The 26,077-nt window shown below is 43.4% G+C and overlaps 1 protein-coding gene across 4 annotated transcripts in view; it reads left to right on the top strand.

The window, feature by feature from the left end:
* ebf2 (EBF transcription factor 2) overlaps nucleotides 1–25,320 on the top strand; it is a 30,279-nt gene extending 4,959 nt beyond the window's left edge. For 2 of the 4 annotated variants that reach the window (XM_056375410.1, XM_056375409.1), the window contains exons 4-16: nucleotides 1,374–1,429; nucleotides 1,551–1,624; nucleotides 2,996–3,064; nucleotides 18,786–18,867; nucleotides 20,311–20,452; nucleotides 21,498–21,628; nucleotides 21,848–21,974; nucleotides 22,090–22,178; nucleotides 22,288–22,353; nucleotides 22,870–23,044; nucleotides 23,137–23,316; nucleotides 23,418–23,588; nucleotides 23,766–25,320. In XM_056375410.1, the coding sequence (XP_056231385.1) occupies nucleotides 1,374–1,429; nucleotides 1,551–1,624; nucleotides 2,996–3,064; nucleotides 18,786–18,867; nucleotides 20,311–20,452; nucleotides 21,498–21,628; nucleotides 21,848–21,974; nucleotides 22,090–22,178; nucleotides 22,288–22,353; nucleotides 22,870–23,044; nucleotides 23,137–23,316; nucleotides 23,418–23,588; nucleotides 23,766–23,797 (1,394 nt within the window). In that variant the 3' untranslated portion in view covers nucleotides 23,798–25,320. Of the gene's footprint in view, nucleotides 1–1,373; nucleotides 1,430–1,550; nucleotides 1,625–2,995; nucleotides 3,065–18,785; nucleotides 18,868–20,310; nucleotides 20,453–21,497; nucleotides 21,629–21,847; nucleotides 21,975–22,089; nucleotides 22,179–22,287; nucleotides 22,354–22,869; nucleotides 23,045–23,136; nucleotides 23,317–23,417 lie in introns of all 4 variants that reach the window. The other 2 variants (XM_056375408.1, XM_056375407.1) reach the window with 1 other exon arrangement.
* The last annotated feature ends 757 nt before the right edge of the window (nucleotides 25,321–26,077 follow it).

Genomic DNA, 26,077 nt, shown 5'->3' with positions numbered 1-26,077 from the left:
ACAATTCAACGCTCCGCTCTGCGAGTAGCCTCTTCTGGGCCCACGTATGGGGAAATGAGGTACATGTTGCCCCCCCCCCCCCCCCCCACCCCCCAACACCACCTTCCACCCCCCACCCCCCACCCCCCACCTCATGGTGCTTCCACATCAGATCGGGGGCTACACAGAGAAATTTGGTTCCCATGAGCCACTGCTGCCCCTACTCTGCCATCGCAGTGGCACCCATGGGAGAGAAGATAAAAGACATGTTCTACAGCAACCCCCTCATACACCCTCCATACACACATACACACACACACACACACACACATGTACATACAAGCACACCAAAAGCACTTCCTCTCCATCCCCTCCTCTCATCCCCTTCCCCCAAGCGATATCAAAGGCATCTCAATCGAGACTTTGATGAGAGGAACACATTTTAAAAGCAATACTCTCCAAAGTCTCCATAAAAATTCCTTGGGTAATGCGCTCTTCTCTCAAGAAGCAATTCATTAAATGTCGTTTCCCACTGTAGTGTGATTTATCGTGGAGGTTTCGAAGCATCCAGAGGTTCAGGTGTCTCTAGAAATCTTAACCAGAGACACAGCTGATTACACAGAAGCCAGAAACTGATTTTGTTTTTTAAAGTAATTCTCTCTTCAATTAAATCCCACAACAAACTGATCAGTTACCTGTTGGTGTTCAACTAATCTCACATCAGTCAACTAAACTTGGGGATAAATCAAAAGTTAACAGAGAAATAACCACAAAAAGAACAGCCTGACAAATCGTGAGAACCTGGATATAAATTCTGGCCTCAAAGCAGAACATGACTAATAATCATCAAACATCAAATAACTCTCAATCCCCTCGGAAACCATCAGCGAGAAAGCATGAACTGCATGCCAATCTTATTCCTCCATGTTTGCTGGACGGAGTTCAATGATTTTTCAGAGAGCTTGTCCAGAGTTTGAAAAAAAAAAAAAAGATGTATATCATAAATCTTTTATTTTGAGAATCCTCAGTGCAATGTACTTTTTTTTATTAACTGGTAAGAGTGGGTTAGTGAGTTTAAGTACAATGTCAGTTGCTTCATTCACAGTTACCATGACTGAAGCAACGGTAGGTAGTATTTTGCAATTAGGGTCCAGCAACTCAGCCTTAATTTACAAGTGTTCAGTGATGTGAAGGTTATCCGCACAATAAAAAAAAGGTTATTTGTAGCTCCATCTCTCATCTACTCCCTGCTTCTGTTTAACTAACGCACTGAGGGCAAGAGATCATACAGTTTCTTTGGAAAATTTATTTCACTTTAGTAAAACCTTTCTCATGCCTAAAATAAATTGTCAGAGTTATTAATAACAGCCAATTTCTGTGTTTTCTTTTTGCAGGGGTCCGTACGGAGCAAGATCTTTACGCACGACTTATCGACTCTGTCACCAAACAGGTAGGTAAACTTCCCTTAAGTCTTCTTGAAGGGGATTCCACCTCCAGCTATATAAACAGACGTTTCATTGATTCTCCGTGAAACTGAATCTGTCCCATTGCTTCTCATTTCCTCCTCTCAGCCCATATCGTATGAGGGACAAAACAAGAATCCAGAAATGTGCAGAGTTCTGCTCACACACGAGGTTATGTGCAGGTGAGTGTTACACACACATACACACACATACACACACACACACAAAAACACACGCACACTCATTGAAAACTTTCACCCACAGGGACAAAATCCAAATATCAATTACTCTCCTTCACTCTTCTCTGTCTCAGTCAGCTTGAAATGTGGTTTTGGGATGATGCTTGGAGCTCTACGTTTTTTGAAAACTAGACTGTGGCTGAACCGTAAGTCAAGCCTGTCTGTCATCATCCTTGTTACAGTGGTAACCCCCTGCTGCTTTCTGCTGTAATGCAGCATGTTCTCGGCCAGCTCCTGTTTCTTCCCGGAGCTTCTTTCTCCCTGTCCTGGGGGTTTTGCAGCCAGACCTCAGCCGACAGCAGCAGACGCACTTTAGGGGAATAATCCACCTTTCCCAAAATCGAAACCGCAGCTCTTCTGTTTAGTCGAGACAGCATGTGTGAACTTTGTCAACAAGTGTAGTGGTGCAGAAAGTTCTTTCAATGGCAGAGCAAGTTTCAGAAGTCTAATCATGGCTTAGAGGCCGAAGGGTTTTTGTCATTATTTGGTGAGTGAAGAAAATGGTGAATGCAGGGTTATGGATGGAGAAGAGAGAGCGAGTCTGAGGGAGCGGTCTGGAAGTGGGGCAGTCACCCAGGATTCGAGGGCAGCAGGGGGAAGGATAGGGGGCTGGGACAAGGGGAAAGGGGCTTAAACAGAGTGGGCTTTGCCATTGTGTAGCCAGCAGATGCCCGAATGTGACTCACAGCTGGCTAATAACAGAGCCGAAGAGGCAGAGGGCAAGCGTCACAGCTGGGGAGTGAGGCCGTCTGACAGGGGGGCGGAGGGGGGCAGGGCAGGGCCAAGCTGGGACACGAGAGGGGTGAGGCGAGGTGTAGGGGTGGCAGATGGTTAGGGGTGGGGGCACTTTTGTTATGCAGTGAAGGGGACTTTGGGGAGGGGTGGGCTGGGTGGCCAGCAGGCTCCTCGGACAGGACTGCTGACGAATGGTAGGATGTTGTGGGACGGTGTGTGTGTGAGTGTGTGTGTGTGTGTGTATGTGTGTGCGTAATGAGGCTGCGTGGGGGTTGAGTTTGATTTTGAAATCAATGTGACAGATTGCCTGGCTGGCTTTTCACTTTTGAATAGTCTCTCACTGTTTGTAGGGTGTGTTGTTGTACCTTTTCTTCCTCTTTTATTCTTTTGTCTATTCTTCCCCTCCCCTCTCATGCCTCCTTTGTGTGCTCCTGGATCTTGGCCGACTGCTGGGCAGAGTAGTCTGGGCCTGAGGATGTGGAAGGCCCAGACAAATGATGGCTCCTCTTGTTTAATTTGTTTTTTTTTCCCCCAACACTGACTTTTTCCCTTTTTCTGTCTCTTTAACTGCCCCTTCAGCCGCTGTTGTGAGAAGAAGAGTTGTGGCAACCGAAACGAGACGCCCTCTGACCCAGTCATCATTGACAGGTAATGAGATCAAACCATGTCCCACACAGTGTCCACCACCTCAAACAGGCAACTCTTCATACTAAGCATTCAGGCTGCCCTTTCTTTGTGTATATATTCACCTACACACTCACACACAGTGCCAGAGAGAGAGAGAGAGATCATGGTTGGATGTGAAAGTTGTTGTGCTGAGATCCAACCAATCAGCTGCTGCTGCACTTACAGCCAATGAATATCGACTATAGTGAGAAAAGTAACTAGATAACAGAGTGAAAGCCCTGGAGGCTCAGTAGTGTTAATGTTTGTGTGTTCATTTCATATGTAAATATTAATTTGTACATGTATGAATCGCATATAGATATAAATATTTACAACATAGCGATAGGTGTTCACAGTAGTCAGTATCTGCCATGTCGGTGTAAACTGCACCGGTGAAGGTAGGCTGTAACATACAGTACAGAGTATCTGTGTCCATGTCTGTCTCCCATGTGTTTCTCTCTCTTCAGCTCTCTGTTTATCTGTTGATCTATCTTCAGCCTTCTGGGATCTGTTTGAGTTCAGTCTCTCATTACGTTGAACTGCCGACATTGCACCTGAAACCTGCCAAAAGCGTAGATTTCCTTTTTATCAGAAGCATGTGGATTTTTCATACCAGCAGACGGGCTCACATGTGTAGTAAATGTTCACCCTGACAGCCACTTATCAGGCTTAAAGGCGGATGACCACTGCTGTAATCAGCGTGTGTGAGGGCCTTCACGTCCGAGGGATTTCGGAGGTCTTGCAGTGTCTGCCTGGCATTAGCCGATGTGATGAATGTTCATAAGCAGACTGCATGTGAAATACCTTCTCTGTGATGTCAGAGATGCAACCTTCATCACCTTTCCCTCCCTCAGTCCCTCCTCTCGCCTCTCCTTTCCTCTCTCCTTCCCTACCATTGTCTGTCTAGAAAACACTCACTTCGTTTACGTCAAGGACCTTTTTCTTCCCTCTCCTCAGTTCAAGCTGGCTGGCTGTTGACAGTGTGTCTCAAAGGATCTCAGCTGAAGATAGTTTTCATATAATGGAAAAATGGGGCTGTTGTCTTTTGAATTTTCCCAGAATGCTATGGAGCAGCTGCTTTTCTCATTTACTGTAGCACATTGCTCTCCCAATAACCCCCTCTGCACCATTTTTATACTTCCTCCTAACATGGCTAAACCTCTTGAAATTTATTTGTAAGTAGCTTGGTGGCGTGCTGGTGAGGAAAGAGAGAGATCTATATCTTGTTGTGACTTTGTGTGTGTGTGTGTGTGTGTGTGTGTGTGTGTGCATGTGTGTGTGTGTGTGTGTGTGTGTGTGCAGGCTGGTGTGCGACTGTGAGGATTGATTTAAATGGAATCATTGACCTACTGTACTCTCTAATCACACTGGGCATATCCCATCCTGATGGGGGCTTCTCCCTCTTGACTGGCCTGCGAAATCCTCTCCTCAGGGAGCTGCCTATTAGCAGCCAGTTAATTTCTGATAAGCCAATGGAATTTTGTGCAGCCCTGTGCCCTTTTATCCCACCTTATGTGCACTTTCTTATTTGACTGTGTGTGTGTGTGTGTGTGTGTGTGTGTGTGTGTGTGTGTGTGTGTGTGTGTGTGTGCACTACACACTGAAAACAAGAGAGAGTGGAAAGATTGACAGGGCAAGATGTGTGTGTATGTTCTGAGCAAGTGTTCAGTTTGTGTGTAGACAAACGGATGTATATTTTCATGTGAGTGTGTGAGGATCCTCGCACGTTTATTTATGTATGTATATGGACGTATGTGCAATTGTCTATGTGTCTGTGTGACCCCTACTCTGACCTTTTTCCCTAGTCACTGCTTGGGTCTTAAATTATTCATGTGTGTATGGGTGTGTGTGTGTGTGTGTGTGTGTGTGTGTGTGTGTGTGTGTGTGTGTGTGTGTGAGTGCAGCCTATGTGCATTTGTGCATCCCTGCGTGTGCAGTTGTGTGTGTATGTGTGGAGGAGACGGTCTGTTTCTGTGGCTCCAGTAATCAGCCTCCTGCTCCCAGCCCCAACACCTGTTCTCCAATTAACATGCAGCGTGCTGGGGCCCACTCGCTCCTTTCGCCCAGCCACTGCTTTCTACCCTTTTTCTTCCTCTTTTTCTCTTTTTTTTGTGCCCCATGCTCCCTTCCTCCCTTCCTCCCTGCCTCAACTTGTATCTGTACTTCTGCACAGCCCTCTCGTTCTTTTGTATTTGCTCCCACATGCTCCTACTGTGCACTTACTCCCTATTGCTTAATTCCCTTGCTCCACTTCTTTTTCCTTCACGTTACCATCTCTTCCACCACCCCCCAACCTTCCCTTTAGCCTGTCTAATTTTGCCATAATTAGGCGGTGTCATTAGGACACCTACCCAAGCACAAGGGAGTTTGCAATTCCCCAAACGGCCCAAACCCCCTCTTTTCTAATCTCCTTTCCATATTGTTTCAGTTTTCTCCCCCCCTTCTCCTGCTGCTGCTGCACCCCCTGCTCAGCCTCCCCTTCTCCCTAATCCTGATTTGAGTGAAAGGAGAGAGAGGAGATCACAGCTGATCCATAGGGAGGGGTGAAGGGATACAGGGTGGAGGGACCGAGGGATGAAGAGGGCAAGGGCAGTCGCTGACAAAGAGATGACTCTTAAGTTGCCTATGGGAGAGAATTATCTGTCGCTCTATCTGCCCCACTACCCGCTGTGCCTATTAGTTTTACAATTGTCTGATCTTAACTTGAGTGAACCGTTATACTTGCAAGCCTGATGTGACTTCTCTGTTTGGAGGATGTCACCTATCTTTGACTGATGGATTGGCTTGTTCACTGATTGGTTAGATGATTGATCAACAGACAGATAGATACATTGGTTCCTCTGGGCTCACCACCATAAATCCTCACTAATGCTTCAAATGAATGCTGTCAATGTTTTTGCTACTTTTCTTTTTTGTTCTTCTTTCATATTGTATGGTATGGTTGTTGTACAATTAGTGCTGAAATGATTAGTGGATCACTTGGTTAAATGACAGAAAATTAATTGATAAAAACTTTTGTGATAACTTGATTTTTTTGAGGTAATTTATCAACCAACCAAAAAAACCCTCAAAAGGGGCGTTTTGCTGCTTTCATCAGTTTTTAACCCTTTACCCTATCAAAAACAAGTCAAACAAAAAATAAAATCAGCCCCTTGTATAATACAGGTATTTTTCACCAATCTTTGTTGCTTTTACTGCGTAAAGCTTCTCTGTGCTGAGGGTTCTCAGTGTTAACTCAGGCAGATCTTTTAATGGTGGCATTATTGTCATGCTGACCTCTGACCTCTGAGAAACTATATTGGTTCTGGGCCAAAGCTGGCCTCTGTATTTATGAGTGAACCATGGGTTTACAATGGAGACAAGCAGATGTCAGTATTAGTATTAGACTGCGTGGTTTGTATGTGAGGGGTCAGCTCTCACTGTGAGTGTGTGCTTTTATATTTGGCTGAGAAGCTGAGATCAATAGTTGGTCATAAGGCGTGTGTGTGGAGGGATCCATCGTGAGGCAAGAGCCTTATGAGGTGGAGGGGGGTGATCAATGGCAAGCACTATCTCACTAATTGATTGTGTTTCCAAGAGGGGTCTTTTTTAACAAGCCGGTGCTCAGAGAAAAGAAGAATAATCAATAGGAATTTTCCAATGTTGTCAATATGGCTCTTCCCTCCCCCAGACTCAAAAGAACTCCCAAAGACTCAGAAATATCCATGTAGGTTTTGATTCTTGAATACTGAGATAAAAAAAGAAAATGTTGTAGTTTTTTATAGTTTTGTGTTTTATTTTTCTTTTTAGCAATTAATTTTGCTTTCTGAGTTCATCATTTTACGATTTAAACGATGATTAGTTGTCCTGGGAAATGGCTTGACTTCAGATGCTCGGCTCCAAGAGGAATCCATTAGTCTTAATCTTAGGTTGTGGGTTTTATTGATCTGTTTGTAGTCTTGTTTCTAGTTATATGTGTGTATCACAGGTTTGTTTTCAACTAGTCAGTGCCGTGTTTTGTTTTGTTTTTTTCTTTTTTCTTTCAGCACTAATCGATGTACATTGCTTCAGTTTCAGCTCAATTACAAAATTCCCCAGTTGAATGTTTATTATTGCAGTCATTAGTTGTTAATTCATTATGCTGATATTAATTCTGAAACCAATTTTTCCTGTGAAAAGACATCTTACAGTATGGTAATACACAAACACAGGTGCACACAGTCTCAGTTCTGCAGTACAGTTAAACTATGTTTTTCTTTATGGATTAACACTGTCTGGACAGTTTGACAATAAACTATTCAGATATCATTTGTTGCTGTATGTAAATGTCTGCTCTCGGCCACAGTGATGTCTCAGAGAATCAGTCTGACCATCTGTTTCAATGTTAGTCCATCCAGCTGTTTATGCCTGCCCATCTTAAACAAATTTTAAAAAATAACAATATATAACGACTGAGGCTGTTTCCCTCTTTGCTTCTTGAATGTCATTTTTCACCGCCGCCTACCTGTTCTTACAGCAGCCCAGAAACTTTTTCGTCATACTACTGATTGTGGAGAACGACGGCCTCCTCCTCATTCTTCATCCGCAACCAAAAAAGAAAATAGAAGCTGCAAAGAAGTCTTTGGGAAAAGAACATTAAACTATCAGCCAAAGAATAAATGCAGCAACATTTTTTGGACTGTGTCAGGGGTCGAATTCCTCCCCTTTCCCAGATGCATACTCAAGTTCTGCCGCCAAGTCGCTCTGTTAGGTCATCATATATACACTTGAGAGTTTTATGTGCGAGACAACAATATCATTTTAGGAGATTGTTTCTCATACTTCCCGTGTAAGATTCTCCTGTAGCTGTAAAGTGGAGCTCATAGCTCTCTGTGTTGATACTGGCATGTGGTTCTACCTTTTCTGTCTCATTATTTCAAGATGGATTTTCTGAAGATAGTCAGGGGCAGCGCCATGATCGGGTGATTTCTGAATGATACAATTAAAAAAAATCACAATTCAATATAATTTACAATCTAAACTATCAGATCTCCTTGTCAAGAAATGATTTAAAAAATGCCGTCAAATAGCTTTGAGTTTATACTTTGCCTTTTATATTTTTTATATATCAGTTTTGATGTGAGACCTCAGAAGAACTGTTGTTGGACTGTAACTGTCATCCAACTTACAGAGGATGTGGAGGAGGTGCCTTTTTTCTTGTGCTCAGTTTGAGCCTTTGCCTGCAGAGAGAGCTGCAGATGATTTTGGCAAAGTCGTTGTTGCAACCATCAAGAGTGGTTGGTGCTGCTAGTGACTTTGCTTGTTAGCGCTGAACAGTATTTATGATGGTAGGAGCTGGATAGTTGCAGGAAAGCCTCAAAATCAAATAAAAAGAGGGATTTATTTTTAGGTTTTTGATCATGTAATTGTTGTTTGTGATTTGGTCCCTTTTTGAGTGCTGCTGCCTGTGGCCGTGGTGTAAAGATGGTAAATTATATTGTGAATCTGATGCCCAATGAAGATTTATGTAGACATGTGGCCTAGAAATCAAAAGCTCTACATTTTCTTGGCAAGAAGAGAAAGGTTTTAAATACACAATCTGCATCACAACATGTCCTTACATACATTAAGGAACACTATATGTAGTGTCTTTATTTAGCCAGGACAAGCTGACTAGGCAGTTACGCTTTCCATATGTGAGCTATAATAAATGATGAGCTGTTCATCCATAAGAACATAAGGGATGAGGTGGAGGTGAGGAACATCCCTCTGGTTGGTGTTATGGTGTTCTTCCACACATCTCAGGGTGTGTTATTGCACTCTGCTCTTACCAAGCCGTCATCCATGTTTTTGACATTAATGTGCCGACAGTTTACTTCGTGGTGTATGAGTTTCACCAGGTGTAGTTAAGTGTTACTGTAGCATGAGTTACAGTATATTGATATGTTACCTGCAGGTCAATATGCGCTGCACACTTGGTTTCAGAAACATCTGAATTTTATAGTGTTGCTTTATGTTGGGTTTCACATACACTTGCCATATCATAAGCAAACTCTGCTTCACAGTTGCTGTTGATATTCACTGAAGACAATGACCAGGCCGTAAAACTACTGGTTTGCACTCACAGTCATCCACATTACATAGATGCAGATATTAATATGTATGCATGAATTACCTGTCCGTCACACATACATACATGCAGGGAGACAAAGTCAGAGACATTGGTCCCCTCAGTCTACTGTCACAGGTCTCTCCCTGGTGGGCTAGTACTGTCCGGTCCCTCCAGACCCCCTGTCAGCGAGCCCCTCATGCAGGGGGCCATGCAGCGTGGCGACAAGGCCCTGAGGCTCCAGTGCACACCGCCTCACACAGCGGAGCGGCACGCAGGCTGGACCACTGAGCAGCTGGCACAGGACCGTGGGGATGGCTCCTCCCTTGGGGCAATGCAAGGGAGAGAATGACACAAAGATAGACAGGGAGAGACGATGCAATGTCTAGAATATCAAATTCACTGACAGGTAGTGCTTCAAACAGTGAGAGCCCCACTCAGAGTTAGACTGGTGAAAATGAGTTCAGGGACCTTTCTGTGTGGCTCGAGCGCCCTGCGACGTGGTCTCATGTGAACTGGGAAGATCCCGGCCTCCAGTTTGCACAGGAAGTGTATAATGAGTGGTAGGTTATGAGCCGAGTTTGTGTTTGGTCACCTTTGCTCTGCTTTGGCCATTGTTGGCTGTTGTGGCTTGAACCCTGACATCAGAAGTAGGCCTGGTTTGTTTTCTTTGAGAGCCTACAGAGGGGGCAGTCGGAAACAGAGAGCAGCAAAGAAATGTTTTGACAGGAAATGGGAATGGACTTCCAATGGGCTAATGTGGAGGAACAGCAGGGGGACTTGTGTGAGTGGGTGGGATGCAGAGGGGATGGTGGGGGTGGTGGTGGTGGTGGTGGTGGTGGTAGAAGTTTTGAGCTGCAGCTCAATGGCAGTCTGAAAGGCCTCGTACTCCCAGAGTAGCCAGGGCAAACCCTCCCATTTGTCTGGCCACTAATAGGGTTCACCTTTGGTTGAGCAGTGTAGAGATTAAGTAGGGGCACTCAGAGGATCAGAAGGGGGCAGATTAGCGTGATTTAGAGGCACTTCACTTTGCAAGCAAGTGAGCAATGTGTGGTTATGTGTGTGTGTGTGTGTGTGACGTTGGAATCGGTTGTCTGTGGGTTTACTTTTCATGTGAAATTCCTGCATTTGCCATTTATATTTTGTAAGGGGATCTTGTATCAGTGAAATCAGGATCTCATGTGTATGTGTGTGTGTGTGTGTGTGTGTGTGTGGGTGTGGAGTCAGAGGCCAGTTAACCATGGTATTTAGGTACAGGGGCTGTTTTCTTTGGCTCAGTTTCTGTGAGGGTGTGTGTGTGTGTGTGTGTGTGTGTGTAACTGGGATCGGTCATCCTCCTCTGTTAAGGTCTTAAATTTCACTAATGACTTAACGATGCCCCCTGGTGCTGGGCCGGCCCCGCAAGCCACCATGTTTGTTTGTTTGTCTGTTGATCTGGAATCTGGACACACTACGCAGTATTTCTCCCAGGAGTTAGATTCCTCTAAAACTCCCCACCGTTCACTTTTTGAAATCACCTCCTAACACTAATATTTACACATCTGCAGTATTAAAATCAGTATTAAAATCTGATTAAGTTTCCCTATTGACTTAGGTTTGAGGCAACAGCTATTCATCCTGTGGTCCATTGGAAAAGCAACTAAGGCTGGAATATTATGTAGATACATTTTTAAAAACTTCTTTTAATTACTCCATGCTGACAGAAGAATATGCTAGGGCGTGTAATGTAAACATGTGTACTGAAATGCAGCACACAAACTTAAAGAGAAGCAGGAGTCAGTGCTGGCTCTTTTGTGCTTTGCAGCCCGAATCGTTGATGCAACAGATGCTGTGTTTTCCTCATCATGGAGGAAAATATAAGTCAAAGAAAAACAGGAACAGCAATTTAACAATTGCAGTGTCACTATAATCTTTGTCAGTGTGCGTGTGTGTGTGCAATGGTCCTGATGAATCTGTCAGGGCTGAGGGCAGGGGGTGATGTGACTGCTGACAGGCTCCCAGCAGGCATGCTGAGAGCCCCAACAGTCTGCATGCCCTCCCTTCAGCCCCCCTATCAACCCAGCTCCCCTTCTCCTCTGCCGGTCCTCAGCTCAGCTCCACACATTTGCTGTGTATTAGCCACGGACAGTAAATTACAGCACCCTGGACCTCTGAGCGATTCCATTCCCATGTTTTCACACGTTCCACGTTCCTCTCTCCCTCCAGCACTATTATCCAGCTCACCTTCTCTGCGTCTGTCTATCTCTCCCCCCTTTTCTCTCATTTTGATCTGTTTTCCTCCCTCTGTCTGTCATATTCGTCCTGGCTCTTCGACTCCTTCAACCCTGTCAGATTTCTCTCCCCTGTCTGTCTTTCTCTCACTTCTGTTATACTTCTCATCCTCCGTTCTTCTATTGTGTCACGCTACACAGCGTTCCCTCCCTTACACATCCCCTCCGCTCCCCCTTTACTTTCGTACAAGCAGGTCCCTGTTGTCTAGGCTTCACAGGTTTCTCAGCCGCTTTTCTCTCTCGCTCTCTCTCATCTTCCTTCCTATCCCTCTCTCCCGTCCTCTCCTTCTCTCTCCCTCTCTGCTCCCCCCTCTCCTCTCTCTTTCTGGAAACAGATGTTGTTTGTCAGATCTTATCATTACTGGCTAATTAAGAAGACATCTCTTCTCCTTCTGTTGTTGCTTCACTCTCCACTCCTAGCCCTCTTGGTGGCATGCATCCCAGATTCATTGTTCTTCTCAGAGGAAGGTTCGGGTCGAGCTTTGATATACCCATGTTATTGGTAAATCTGATTAGTGATTGATTGATTGAAAGGGTATAAAAAAGCAAGTGTATTGCAGATGACCTTCTTGTATGTTTGAAATCTATTCAGCTGTACAGGGTGCTCTGCGTTCCATCTGACAGTTATGAGAGTATATTTTGAATCCTCGTCCCTCAGGACACACCAAGCATGCTGGGAGAGGTCAGGCCACTGATGGGACTTCTATTCCCTGTCCTGGTTGTGAATTCATGCTCTCTAGACTCTGAATATCTATCCATATCCATCTATTTGGCAGGCTGACCGCGGTCCCATGTGGCCAAGCTTTGTATGCAATCTATGGCTGAGCTAAGCTTGGGAGACTGAAACATTCATTCATTTGAAATTGTTGAAATGCACATTTAGCAGCTAGAAAGAGGTTATGCAGTAAAGCACTTAAGCACCTAGGAGAAACCTTGTTGAAACACTCAAGTGCCTCTTGTGTACCCTTCCCATCATTCCACTTTCCTCCTTCCAGCACCTCCTTTCCTCTCAGCTCTGCCGTGCCTCAGTCACTTTTTGCGGTGGCAAGCCTGAGGGTTTTACAGCGCTGCCCAACTCTATAAATCAGCGCTAGTGGTTTAAATGTTTGGCTTTGTCACAGTTCTCAAGTTTAGAGGCGGGATAGGCCGGGGCTGAGGTTGCAGGGGTGAAACCAGCCTGGGAGGCAATGAAGAAGAGGCCAGGAGGGGCGCAGCCAGTCCACCAGGCAAATTCATAAAGAGCTTCCCCCATGTGCTCACTGTCTACCTGACATTACCAGGACATGATTTACTCACTGGTTCTCTCACCACTCATCAATAAGATAGATATCTTCTTTTTTTTTTGGCGCTGTTATTCTTGTTATATTTAGAAAAGGAGGAAACTTGAAAACTTAAACTTAAAACTTAAACTTAAAAAACGCAAAAATATTGTTTAAATCAGGAATTATCTGATTAAAGAACAAGGAAACACGTCTATGAATCTGACCATTCGATTCCAACTTTTGTATAGTTTATATTCAAAACCAAAATAGTCTTGAGGTTTGAAACTCAGTCCTACTTAACCATGGTATTTCATCAGTGGAGGAACGTAACTACAGACATTTACTGAACTAGTTTACTGTATTTAAGTTTTGAGGGACTTTACTTTTTTTATTTATTTTTTTTTTTATTTTTTTAGAATTTTACATTTAAAACACACAATCAACTTATACAACTTATATAATATCATCGGTTTTTACAGATTCAAATACCAAATACCAAAAGGTACACAATGGGCTTAAAATGAACTAAACCTTAGCTGCAACATGGGAATGGTTCATAAGCACTTATGCATCTGAAATAATATAATAACACCCTACTTTGTAAAAGTACTTTTACTTTCAGTACTTAGAGCACATTGTGCTGATAATATGTTTGTACTTTTACTTGAGTGAGATTTTGAATGTAAGACTTGTACTTGTAGTGAGTAGTAGAGTATTGTTACACTCTTGTATTGGTATCTTTACTCAAATGAAATATATGAGTACTTCCTTCATCAGTGGATTTCACTTTGCTGGTCTGAGGAGCGTGTCAGCATGTGGGTGCAGATGTTGTTTAAAGTCTACCAGCTCATTCAAGATAAGTACTGATGCCACTGAGAGACTATTAGACATCAGGGTAATGTAGTGACCAGTCACTTGCTAATAGGTGCATAGAGTTTTGTAAAAATGTAAAGTAGCTGTATCTGTAGTGTGCATTATAAAAGCTGCAAAAAGGGAGAAAGACGAATACGGAGTCAGTTTGACTCTGTGATGTTTGCTCATGAAAAGCGAGTGAAGTTGATGCCAGAGATTTCCCTGTATGTTTTAGGATAGGGGTGGGGGGTGGTGGTCGTACTGGGAGGACTGGTGTGAAAGGTCCTGTGGTGGTATGCGACAAAGGGGGTATCAGTTCGTGGACGGTTTTCTGTGCCCCATTAGCAGTGTCAAAGGTCATGTGCCCCGGGTGTTAACCCTGGTGACCAGTCTAGCTTCCAGTCTGCCAGGGGACCTGGGTCCAGGGGTATTTATTACTAACCCCCCCCTCCTCCCCCCTCACCTCCCCACTCCATCCCCCAAACACAGCTCTCCCCATGGAGGAAAACAAAACACCTCCATCCCTCCCCCCTAGCCTTTCCTCGGTCTGGGTACATGTACTAATTGGATGCATATCCATACACTGATGCATGACGACCCATCTGTAGATCTGTGCCTTGGCGTGAAACATTCTTGGGTCAACAGCGGTTTATCCAAATCCTCGTCCACAGCCATAAGCTACGCCATTTTTTGGCCCATTACATTCATGCTTTATTAAAAACCACCCAGCACATCTATGACTTTTGTTTTTGAGGCATCATTTTTGCTAATGTGTATAAGTTTGCATGATTGATTGTGCACACATGGTTGCTTGCAAGTCAGTGTTTATCTTTGTGTATTTTTCTGTGAACTCATGCATGTGTTTGTGTGTGTGTGTGTGTGTGTGGCTTGTACAGCCTGTGTGTGACATATACATGCATACGTGCATGTATCTGGGCCTGCTGTATGAGTTAGTGCTCTCAGTGTGTGAGTGTGGCAGAGGAAGGCCCTCAGCATGTCAGTATGTTTTAATGCTCCACATCTGGTTTCCTAATTTTCCTCCCTGCCTCCCTCCTTCACTCCCTTGCCCTCCCCTCGGCTCCCCTCCACTGCGATGTCAGGACACTGTTTTGTTTTTTCAGGGTGATGGTGGTGGAGGGGATGTTTGATGAGTGATGGCCCTGAATACAAGACATCAACATTCTCCCTCTCTTCCTCTGTCTCTGCCTTTCCTCTTCTTCCTCTTTTTCTTGTTGTGCAGTCTCTTTGGATTTCCTACACCCGCTATCTATTAGGCATTATGGAGTGGAGCAGGGGTTACATGTACAGTATGAAGGGGATGAAGAGGAGCATCTCTTTTTCCGGTCTCCACCTCTTTGTGTTCACGCTTCCTCACTTCTTTTCCTTATGCCTGAGCAGCGGGGCATCCACGTCTGCTGAACAAAAATGATGACAATGTCATCCTCCTCATTCTTTCCCTCAAATTTTTCCTCCCATATTTTAGTATTAACACATAAATTTGTCATCTGCCTGTGCACTAAACCAAAAATTTGAAGGCCGAAGGCAACCCCAGAAAAGGAAAGGCGTGGTGAAAGTTTTCTAGCTGTGCTGCTAACTAACTTGAACTCTGCTTTTAAACCTTTTGCATCGCCTGCTCACATGCTTCAAGAGCCGTTGCTACCAGTAAACCTTCATTTACAATGAGCACAGAGGGCGATGTGTTTTATGTCTATGTGAAAATGCAGTTTATGTCAACAGTGATTAGTGCTGATGAATGCCAATGAAAATTTTTGTTAGGGGTCCTGTGCTGCTTAGGTGCTCACTGCATGATTAGGTCCATATGTAAAACATGGTGAGTAACACTTATGTGTAACAGATGCCCCATGGACTGAGAAATGTGAAACTGATCATCCACAATGAGGAGTGAAATTTTACAAAAAGCTGCATCTCTTTTATTGTTTTTAGTGTCATGACTTTCTGGTTGGTCGTTGAACTAATTTTAGTTAAGCAAGTTGTCACCATTGGGATGGCTGCTTCACGCCGCGAGGCCTGTGTTTAGTCTTGGGAACTGAAGCAGATGCAGACAAAAGGGATAGGAGGCTTTGACAGAGATGCAGAAGTGAAGACAGAAAAGAAAAAACAGACTCCCTGTGGTGCCGCAGTGGAAAATGATCCCAAGGTTTAAGACTCGGGTCTATGTTTTGTTTGTGTTTCCTGTTTTAAGTGCGCCTCTGAAGGGGTAGGTGTTGTAGAAGATAAAACTCGGTTTCCATTGCTGACCAAAGCAGACTATGTGAAATTGCACTCATCAAGTTTTGGTGTCATATTTTGTTAGAAATCAATGCCACTTGTGCTTGTTCCCCGGCTTTATAAAATTTATTTTACAAAAATAATCATTATCATGGACATGTATGACGTATGAAGTTGAACCCTGTTTCCCATTAGCTTTATCACACTATGTTACTCCCATGACAGTGTTTTAATCAAACAGAAGCACTATTTTACACCTGCATTATAGAAGGGAATATTCTGTAAATGTACAGAACAAGGCGCACATTAAATATAAACACGCTAAAGCTAGTGGAGTTCTTTGAAAAAAGCCTTTCTTTGCAATTTCCCTGTGACATGAAAATCACCTCCGATTCTTTGCATGCTCTGCTCATCTCTTCCCTGTGGATGGGGAGGTGTGTGGGTGTATTACATTACCAAAACAAAAACAAACAACAGCAATATTAAACTTCTGCAACCACAATAGAGGAGGGGATAAAAAACAGAGGGTCCTCGACTTCTTATTAATTATGCAAGATTAGTCTAATTATAATTCAGCAAATGAATGTGTGGCAGAAGGTGCGAGGCGACGGGGCTGGGAGATTTGCATGTTAAGTGGGCAGGGGGAAGCGGCTAATGCATGCTAATATATGCGTCAATGTCTCGCTTTAATTTCAGCATTTGCAGCTGTGTGCGTCCGAACTGAGGGGGGTGAAAAGTTGACTCAATGGGTTTTTGGGAGGGGGGCAAAGGTGGGGGTGTCAATGTATTAGAGTGTGCATGCATGCATGTGAATGCGTGTTTCTGTGTGTGTGTGTGTGTGTGTGTATGTGTATGTGAGGCATCTGGTGTCATACAAACAGGGAATGATGAGAAGAAGTCAACAAACAAGGTCAAGAACCCTCAGAAAGTGCACAAAGCCTGAGATGGATGTAGACAACCTCTCAATTAGGGTTGTGATTTCACTATCTGAAGCATCACTGCTGTACAGATATATCATGTTCATCAGTGAAATGAGTGATGACTGCTGGTTAGATGACCTTTAAGTAGCCAAAAATGGAAGTGGCAAGGAAACTAGTGTTACCAAACCACAACCAGACCATGTACATGGTTATTAAATCAAAAATATGGTTCCAATGCATTGTGAATTACCCTCTTATATATGACTGCTATAGCCATAATGAGCCATAATGTAAGAATCATTGCCCAGGATATAATGCAAATATTGTATGACCCTCAAAGGAGGCAGTAAAATGAAATAGAACACTTTTGATTGTGGTCTCTCAAGAAACTAACAGTATTACTTTCCTCGTGCCTTGCAGCAAATATATAGTGTTTAAATCCAGTGAAGCTTCCGTCATGGTGTCCAGCAGGCAGATGTAAGGAAGGCTGACAGAGTCAGACATCGATGAGGAAAGAAATGGAAGGAGGAAGTGGGAGAGGCGCAGATGTGTCCTTTTACATGTTTCCACCCCGATCTGAAGTTTAGTGCAGCTTTGAGGTTGGAGGTCCGAGCTCTCACTGATAAATTATAATCACCCTCTGCCAACAACAATATTGATTGTCCTCCGATGAAATAGCTCAAATCAAGAAATATTGGACACACTGTTGGAACTGAGAGCTAGTTGCAAGCCAGGTCCTGTTCGCAAGGGAGGAAGCTGGAGCGAGTGATGGAAGAATAGTGAATAAAAGCTGACAGAATGAGGGAGAGATTAGTATTCGATGGGAGGGTTCAGGGCTGTGGGGCCAATATGAAGTTCCTCTCCAAACAACCGCTCTCCATTAGGATGACTTATATTTGCAGAGAGCACAGTGTGGGTGGGATTGGAGCTACCCATGTAGCCCAAAACCGCGGCCTCCCTCTGCAGCATTTTTCTTCTGCACTGTTGTTGTTTGTTTAATTGGAACATTAATGGATGTGTTTTTCATAGGCAAGACAGAACTGTGTTCACTGTGAAGTGCAGTGGACATCTGGTTTCAGGGCTATATATTTGACAGTTGCCATAATTATATCTCAACCCTGCATCATTTCCAAGCTCATTTTTCTTTTCTTTTGCTTTAACATATATCGTCTGTCTAAATTCTCCTCTACATGAGATTTGTGTGGTTCTTCTCACCCTCGTCTGCACCTGCACTCTTGATATACTTTCCTGCATCTCACCTTGCCAAGTCTCTCTCCTCCCTCCTCGCTGTATTTCAGTGTTGGAATGTGTTTCTTGTTGTTGCCTTCTCTTTCCCTTCGCTGTCTTTGCCTCTCAGCATGGGGACTTTGGGATTGCGGCAGAGCTTCGTTGCCATGGCAGCGGGCTGTGTTGCCGAACTGTGTACACCTGGGATTTGGAGTCTCTCTCCATAGTCTCCCTCGCTCCTATTTATTCCACCTTCTCTCAGGTTTCTTTTGGTGTAGCAGGGGCTATCAGCACCCCTCACTCCCTCTCTGTCTCCACACTCTATCACACTCAAAAGTAAGCTCACATACGTAATGAGACACATATACTTGAAAACACAATTCATGTCCATACCAAATCCTGTGCCTCTATCACTACCTTCCTCTTTCCACCTCCTCATTTCACTTTCTCTGTAGTTGTCTCTACTTCGTTTCCCTCTCCATTCCCATGTGGGGGTTCAAACACAGCATTGCGGGATACCATGGTCCCCTGAGTCCCCTGGCATACATCACTGTCTCCAGTTTACTTTGAAACACAGCAGTGCTTTTCACTGGACTGTGCTTCAGATTCTCATCACTTGATTTAAAGTGTAATAACATTGACTTTAATACTAAGCTAAACAACTGGGATTGATGTCAGAGCTGTAATCATATAGATATGCACAAACACACACACACACACTCATGTGCACGCGCCATGCTTGTCTCTAAAAAATAATGACTGTCTCCTTTGACTGCGAGTGTGTTGCAGGGTTCCAAATAATCATATACATGGTTCTTTCATGTGATTTCTTAGTTGCTGATGTACAAACACGTGTCCTCTTATTTACCTTTGCAGGTTTTTCTTGAAGTTTTTCCTGAAATGTAACCAGAATTGTCTGAAGACAGCAGGAAACCCAAGGGATATGAGGAGATTTCAGGTATGAAAAAAAAAAAAAAAATGTATGTGTATGCTTGTGTGTGTACGGAAAGAGGGAAGGTGGGTGCCCCTCCATCCTTACAGAACGATTGAATAATTAATTTCTTGTCCAGTCTGTTCTAAGTCGAGTTTATGTTCTCATATAGTGAAGCTCTGGAAAAGTTTTTCCAACCGAAGACATAGTGGGGGGAGTTAGAAGTGAAAGTTAAAAATCAATAAGTCAGAGAGATGGAAAGACAAACGAAAGAAGTTAGATATGTGGGAGACTTGGTCATTGGGGTGCTGGGGTGCAGGAAATAGGTTGAGGTGTTTCAGGAAGTTGTCAAAAATTGAGTGATTGGCTCCAGATGGAGGAGGTCATGCTCCGTGACCCAGGAAGTGGTCACGAGGGACACTCCCGCCTCACTTCCTCTGCCGTCTTTCAGCACCAGCGGCCCCTGTCTGGCATTCTCCTTCTCCCAGCAAACCCTCCGTCCTTTCCTCCTCTTCGAGCTCCCCCGGTCTTCAGCCATGTTTGCTTTAACTCCTGCTATGGGACGCATGCTGAGAAGTTATGAGCACACAGGACTCTCATCTCTGGGTTAAAAGGTGATCAGAGCTGGACTGGAGCCTGCTGCTTGATCGATAATTTACAGTTATTTTCCTTTAAGTTCCCCTTCCTTTCCACCACCTATAGCACATATGCTTTTTCTCCTTTTCTTTCTCATGTTCCTTCACCTGCAAAATTACTGCCAGGTGTTTTATTTCGAAGGGAGTGCAAGATTTTATCTTCGCTGTCTGATTTTCTGAAGATGCATAAAATATTTATGGTTTACTATTTAATTAACTTTTTCTCACTGACCCATTCCCTCTAACTCTCAAAAACATGTTCGTAAACACACACTCAAACTCATTATCATTTTCAGAAATAGTATCACATCGACACTCATAAATATCCAAAGAGAAAAACCTACAAGTATCCTCTCATTAATTATATGTGTGTCAGCCATGCAAGGCAGATGTGGGAAAGGACACACACATGCTGTGGCCAGAAAATCAAATTAGGACCACTATATATCATCCACTGCTTTAACGGCCGGCTAAAATGGGAGATTTCGTCCATATGTTTGGTGTCATTGAAGGATCAGGAGGAGACAACGATGAGCCTGCTGCATGCTGTATGAATCAAAAAGTTAGGCAAGAGGCGGCGGAGAGGCCATATGGAGACCTGATGGAGGAGTGGAGGGGTGTATGAGCAGTGTCATCGCCAGAATGCAGACATATTATGGAGATCCCAGAGATGTCACATTACATATTGAGAAATATTACTATCACCTGTATGCCGAAACAAATTGTTGCTCAGGGATTTTGCTGCGGTAACCGGAGACTGTGACTCGCAGCGTGCTGTCCAAGTCGTGCATCTACACTCATGCATCTTCCTCTTGGCTCTCGTCCTCTCTATCAGGTGGTCCTGTCCAGCACTGTGTGTGTAGACGGCCATGTCCTAGCAGTGTCTGACAACATGTTCGTTCACAACAACTCAAAACACGGCCGGAGAGCCCGCAGACTGGAGCCAGGCGAGTCTGCTGAGAATACTATGGAATATGGTAAAACACTGACAGTGCAACGCTACAATGTCACACCCCATTTATCTTTTTTATTTCACTACGTGTCTGCTTCATCATTCACGTTCAGAAACATTGTACAGAGTCATCCATAGAAATCCAATAGCAGGTTGCTTAATGTCCATTTATAATCACCATGATATATCAAACATTACCAGTGATGCTACTGAGGTCATTAACTGAGCTAATTGATGCATTAATTAAATATATAAAATAAACATAGTATCTGATCTTAAATCAATTTAAAACATAATTTAACCAGCTGTAGGTCAACTAGTCATATGTATCTCCAAACATTTACTCAAGTAGTGTACTTAAGTACAATTCAGAGATACCTGTAGTTTACATTGTACTTTCTTGTTAATATTCAACATACAAAACATATGATGGACTGTTATAGAATTAATTACCCAGGGGTATACGAAGTTGTTCACAATTACTCCATATTGGTTAGCTACAACATAACAAAAATAATAATCCAATACTATGATATATAGAATAACCCTGGGGCCATTTTTCTCTTGTTAGTTCTTCTTGTGATACTTTAAGTACATTATGTAAATAATACTACAACATTTTTTACTCAAGTTAGATTTAAATCATTTTACACTTATTTCAGCACCTTGCCTGTGTCTTTGTAGCCTGTATTTTTGCATAGCTTTTTTTCACTGTTATAGATGACTGCCTTGCTTTCAGATTCTGTGACTTCTTGACATTTGATATGGATCTTTTCTAACTCCCTGTTCATCGTGTTGCAATTTGTGGCGTTATCCATGGATAAACGCCACCCCATGAATAAAAATGAGTTAAAGTAGAAATGAAATAATGCAAGCTTTTTAACCTAAACTTTTTTTTGTTTTGCTTTAAACATCAGAACTTAAGACTAAAGCCTAAACTAAAGAGCACCATCAACACATTCTTCCTGAGACACCCATTACAAACACATGCTATCATCCTCTATTTTCTCCAATTCTTGTGTCCCGTTTTGAAACCCTCACAGTAAATCTTGCTTTGCTCTCCTATCCAGCTACCCCGTGTATCAAAGCCATCAGTCCCAGTGAGGGCTGGACCACCGGCGGGGCCATGGTCATCGTCATCGGGGAGAACTTCTTTGACGGGCTGCAGGTGGTGTTTGGCAGCATGCTGGTGTGGAGTGAGGTAGGAATTGTCTTCAAAACATCTCACTAATGATACAGTCTAAAGCACAGTTTGAAATGATATATATAGCATATGGCCTGTCTCATTATTTAGATGATTTATGGGGAGTCTACATAAATGAATCTTTCCACAGTATTGTGTTAGCCTAAATATTTACAAGGCATGGGAAGGAATCATTTGTTGCTGTTTTGTGACACAATTTCTGTGCTGTATCTTCAGCTGATCACACCACACGCTATCCGTGTCCAGACGCCTCCTCGACACATCCCCGGGGTTGTGGAGGTCACATTGTCTTATAAATCTAAACAGTTCTGCAAGGGAGCTCCTGGACGCTTCATCTACACAGGTATTAAGACAACGCGTTGTGCTCTTTTTGCCCATTTTATCCACAGTCTGAGGAATTTTAAATTTTAGGTTTTGATGAAGTGTGACTGAGGTTTGGTGTACTTTATGTTTCCTAGCTCTAAATGAACCAACTATAGACTATGGCTTCCAGCGTCTTCAGAAGGTCATCCCTCGACATCCTGGTGATCCAGAGAAACTAGCTAAGGTGAGAGACTCTTAAATAAAAGATCTTGCCATGCTCATTACTACTTGTCAAGGAACTTTGCACACTACTCTTATTAAGATATTAATGTAATAAATTCTGTTCCTTGTAGGAGATCCTCCTGAAAAGAGCTGCAGATCTTGTGGAGGCCCTGTATGGAAATCCACATAGTAATCAGGTAAAGACACATGACATATTCAGAGAACAGGCAGATATTTAACAGACTACATCACTGATTTTGTTTTAGCCCATTAACTGTTCAATCAATAGCTTTCCAGTCAATCCAGTACTGTATGAAAAAAAATTAAATTACAGAGATTTGAAACCTCTGTGACCCCGGTAATCCACCAGAATTAATATTTAGACGGCTTTATTTATTTGTTAAATTCCTATAAATGATAATACAGTTCTGAGCAGGGATTGTTTTGAAAAGCTTTGCAGTGGCTCAGCTGTATGCTGTCAAAAAAAAAAAAAAAAGCCCATAAGATAAACAGTATGCAAACATTGTAGCGCACTAGTAGTTTGTGGCAGCCAAGTGACTGTTTGGCAGCTGACTCCCTGTGCTCAGATATGTGCGTTTATAACAAACACTTGAATGCAAGCAGCAGTTGGACAACCGTCAGCAGAGCCACCTAACCAAACTGCATCATCTCTCATTGAACCAATTTTGACAGTTGCATTTGATCTCCTGCAGGACATGCTGCTGAAACGTGCAGCTGACATCGCCGAGGCACTTTACAGTGTTCCCCGTCCTCACAGTCAGCTGCAGGCGCTGCCAAGCTCACCAGCCCACGGCAGTGTCATGGGTCTGGGCTCCTACCCCTCTCAGTTAGGCGTTAGCATCGGGGAGCCAGGACAGAGCAGCCAAGGTGAGCAGAAAGAGCCAAACTATATTCCCTGCTTCTGTTTTTTTTTTTTTCCACAAATGAAGCTCAGATCTGACTCAACATTTTCCATCCAGGTTACATTCGAAACTCCAGCAGTTTGTCACCTAGGGGTTACCCATCAGCCTCCACTCCTCAGCAGTCGAGCTACGGCGGCGGCGGGATGACCGGAGGCTATGGGACAGTTCCCATGACCAGCCTAGGAGTTCCTGGTTCTCCTGGTTTCAGCAGTGCCTCCCCCACAGGCTCACCCTATAGTAAGACCTCATGTGCTCTCTAATTGTCTCTAAATGTGTTTGTTAATTTACCCCGCACTGCTGATCAGACTTGAGACTGACTGTTGCTCTCTGTTCCGCAGTAATGCCCTCCAGCCCCACTATACCAGGAAGCTCCAGCTCCTCATCGTCTCTCTTGCCTTTCTCCTCCTTCCCGTCTGCTGCTAAACAGAAGAGTGCTTTTGCTCCTGTCCTCAGGCCCCAGGGCTCTCCCTCCCCTGCCTGCCCTGCCTCAGGGGGGAACAGCTTCAGAGGTAGCCACCCAACTCACTATCTGACCCCCCTGTCTGAACTTACGAATGCAGTCTAACCCCTCATACTAACCACTCGAAAGCTATGACTGAACAAGACAGAGAACAGTTGCTGGATGTACATTAATGCAAGACCTGATTGATTAGAATCATAGATTTTGTATATTTTTTTCTCTCCAGCGATGACGGGCCTGGTTGTTCCCCCGATGTAGCAAAGCACCCACCCCAATCTACCCCAGACCACTGCTTCACTTAGCCCCTCTTTTGGCACTGAGAGGGCAGGGAGAATGGAAAATTGTTCACTAGTGACCATGTATCACTTTCCTCCCTGAGCCCCCAACCCCCAACCCCCTCCCGCCATTTCTTAGTCCCTTTTTCATCCATGTGGATGAACGGGACGGGGTACGAAAAATGTCCAAAGACCAGCCATCTACTCCAGAGGCAGAGGAGATTACTCCACCCTCAGCTACAGACAGACCAAGCTCCTTAGCTAACAGCACCAGACTGGACCATATTACCGCTGTTTTGTGTAATGAAGCATCTGCATTTTGAAAGGAAACAGGAGAACCGGTCCTGTTTTCACCTCAAGCTTCAAAAGCATCTGTATTGACCTCTGGCCTGCTATCACGTGCAGTATTCGATTCTTCCAACACCCGCCCAAACCTTCACCAGAGAGGCACAGGACGCGTTGTGGGAGCGCTGCTGGATGACGGACAACTCTGAAATAATGTTGCAGCTCTAAAAAGCAGGGTGCTATTTTGTCTGTGTATGGACACCTTCAATGGCATGTGTGTACACTGTCTGTGAGTTAGCGAGAGGTTTTTTTCTAGTAGACTTTTTGAAGACAATTTACATTCCAGAAAAATAGACCCTTTATTTTTTGTTCTGATCTCTACGGTTTTACAAGGGAGAACTCTTTGTCTCAAGGGTTATTACTAAAGGAATTCATATATTGATTTATTTAAGAACAAGCAATTTAACTTATTATAGTTAGTTTAGGGAATAATATAAATGTGTTTTTATAAAGTGGTCCTTTTCCAACTGTTACTGAAATGAAGTTATCTCAACAATTGCCAATGAATTTGCAGAATCAGAGGGAATGGATTTTTTTGGTGAAGAAGATGAACTCAGTTATTTGGACTAAAACATCCCCTGTTTGCAGGTTCTTGCATAACAAAGTCCCACAGTTAAAGAGGGTTATTGTCCTTGTGTAAAGGAAAAATGTTAGTTAGCCTTATCCTTTTTAATTTCACTTATAATGCATGCTTTGTCACACCGATGCCCTGATATTATTTAATTCCACATTGCAAATTTAAATGTATATGACTACAACTTATAGATTTTACAGCATCATTTTAAATGTCTCAACCCAGCACAGGTCTCTAGTCACTATGCAGTAGAGTAAATGAAAGCACAACTGCTCAGTAGAAAAGAACGGGGCGTATTAGGTGTTCATTAACCCATATCATGCTGTTCTTACTCATTGATTTTTGTCATCACAACACAAACTTCATTCTCAGGACGTGAAAACAAAGAACACAAAGAGTATGTGACGTTTGCAAATTTGTTTTGTTTAGAGTTTGGTTAATTTTATTTATTTAAAAATTATTAGCAATTTAATATTATGTTTTTTGAAGCCATCTTTCTTTGAAACGGAACAAAAAATGGTGCAAATGTGATTTGTATATCTCAAGGTGTAATTATATTTTGTGCTCCAAATAAAACAAATGAGAAAAAGAAACCACTGATGCTGCTTTAACTTGTTTTAGTTCTTACATTGGATTAAATTCTGACTTGTCTTGGTGGTTTCTTTTTAACTGTGTGCAGAAGGGAATTACGACACAAGTATTTTCACACACTCTGTATTATCTAATTTCCAGGACATCCAGATTTTCCTATAAGGCTCCAAATTTCAAGGTTCTTCTGGATCTATTTTTGTCTGTGCCCATCACCTGTGTGCTCGTGCAGTTTGCTACACTTTTTGTATACATAGCTGATGAGCCACAGCATCTTAATTGTGATGCGAGCGTTAAAGACTGAGTAGAGCATGTCAAGATAAACAACAACACCCTCCTCCCCCCATCTCTCTCCTCTCCAATAAGCCTGCTTTTCTCTAAGGACCAAGCCTCTGGGGGCCCCGAGTGAGAAACACATGAGTCTCCCTCCAACGTGGCCTCCTCCTCTCTGTCTCTTTCTCTCTCTTAAAACACACACACACACACACACACACACACACACACACACACACACACGTAGGCAAGAGCCTCACCACTGCCTTGTTTTCCAGTCTTTGTTTGGTACCGCTTCATCCTGTCTTTCGTTCTCACCTCTCCTTTGCTCCCCTCAAATGACCCTTCTCTGCTAATGTAATTAGCACTGGTAAAGAAGGGCAGTTAATTACCCACTCTATTTTGATCGGGTAATTAATGTTATGCCAGGAAACAGCAACTGTTTCATTAACATAGCGCTCAAAGCAGTGGACGCAATGGCAG

The sequence above is a fragment of the Seriola aureovittata genome, chromosome 5, assembly GCF_021018895.1.
Source record: "Seriola aureovittata isolate HTS-2021-v1 ecotype China chromosome 5, ASM2101889v1, whole genome shotgun sequence".
Taxonomy (NCBI): domain Eukaryota; kingdom Metazoa; phylum Chordata; class Actinopteri; order Carangiformes; family Carangidae; genus Seriola; species Seriola aureovittata.
This window is presented reverse-complemented; position numbering and strand designations above follow the sequence as displayed.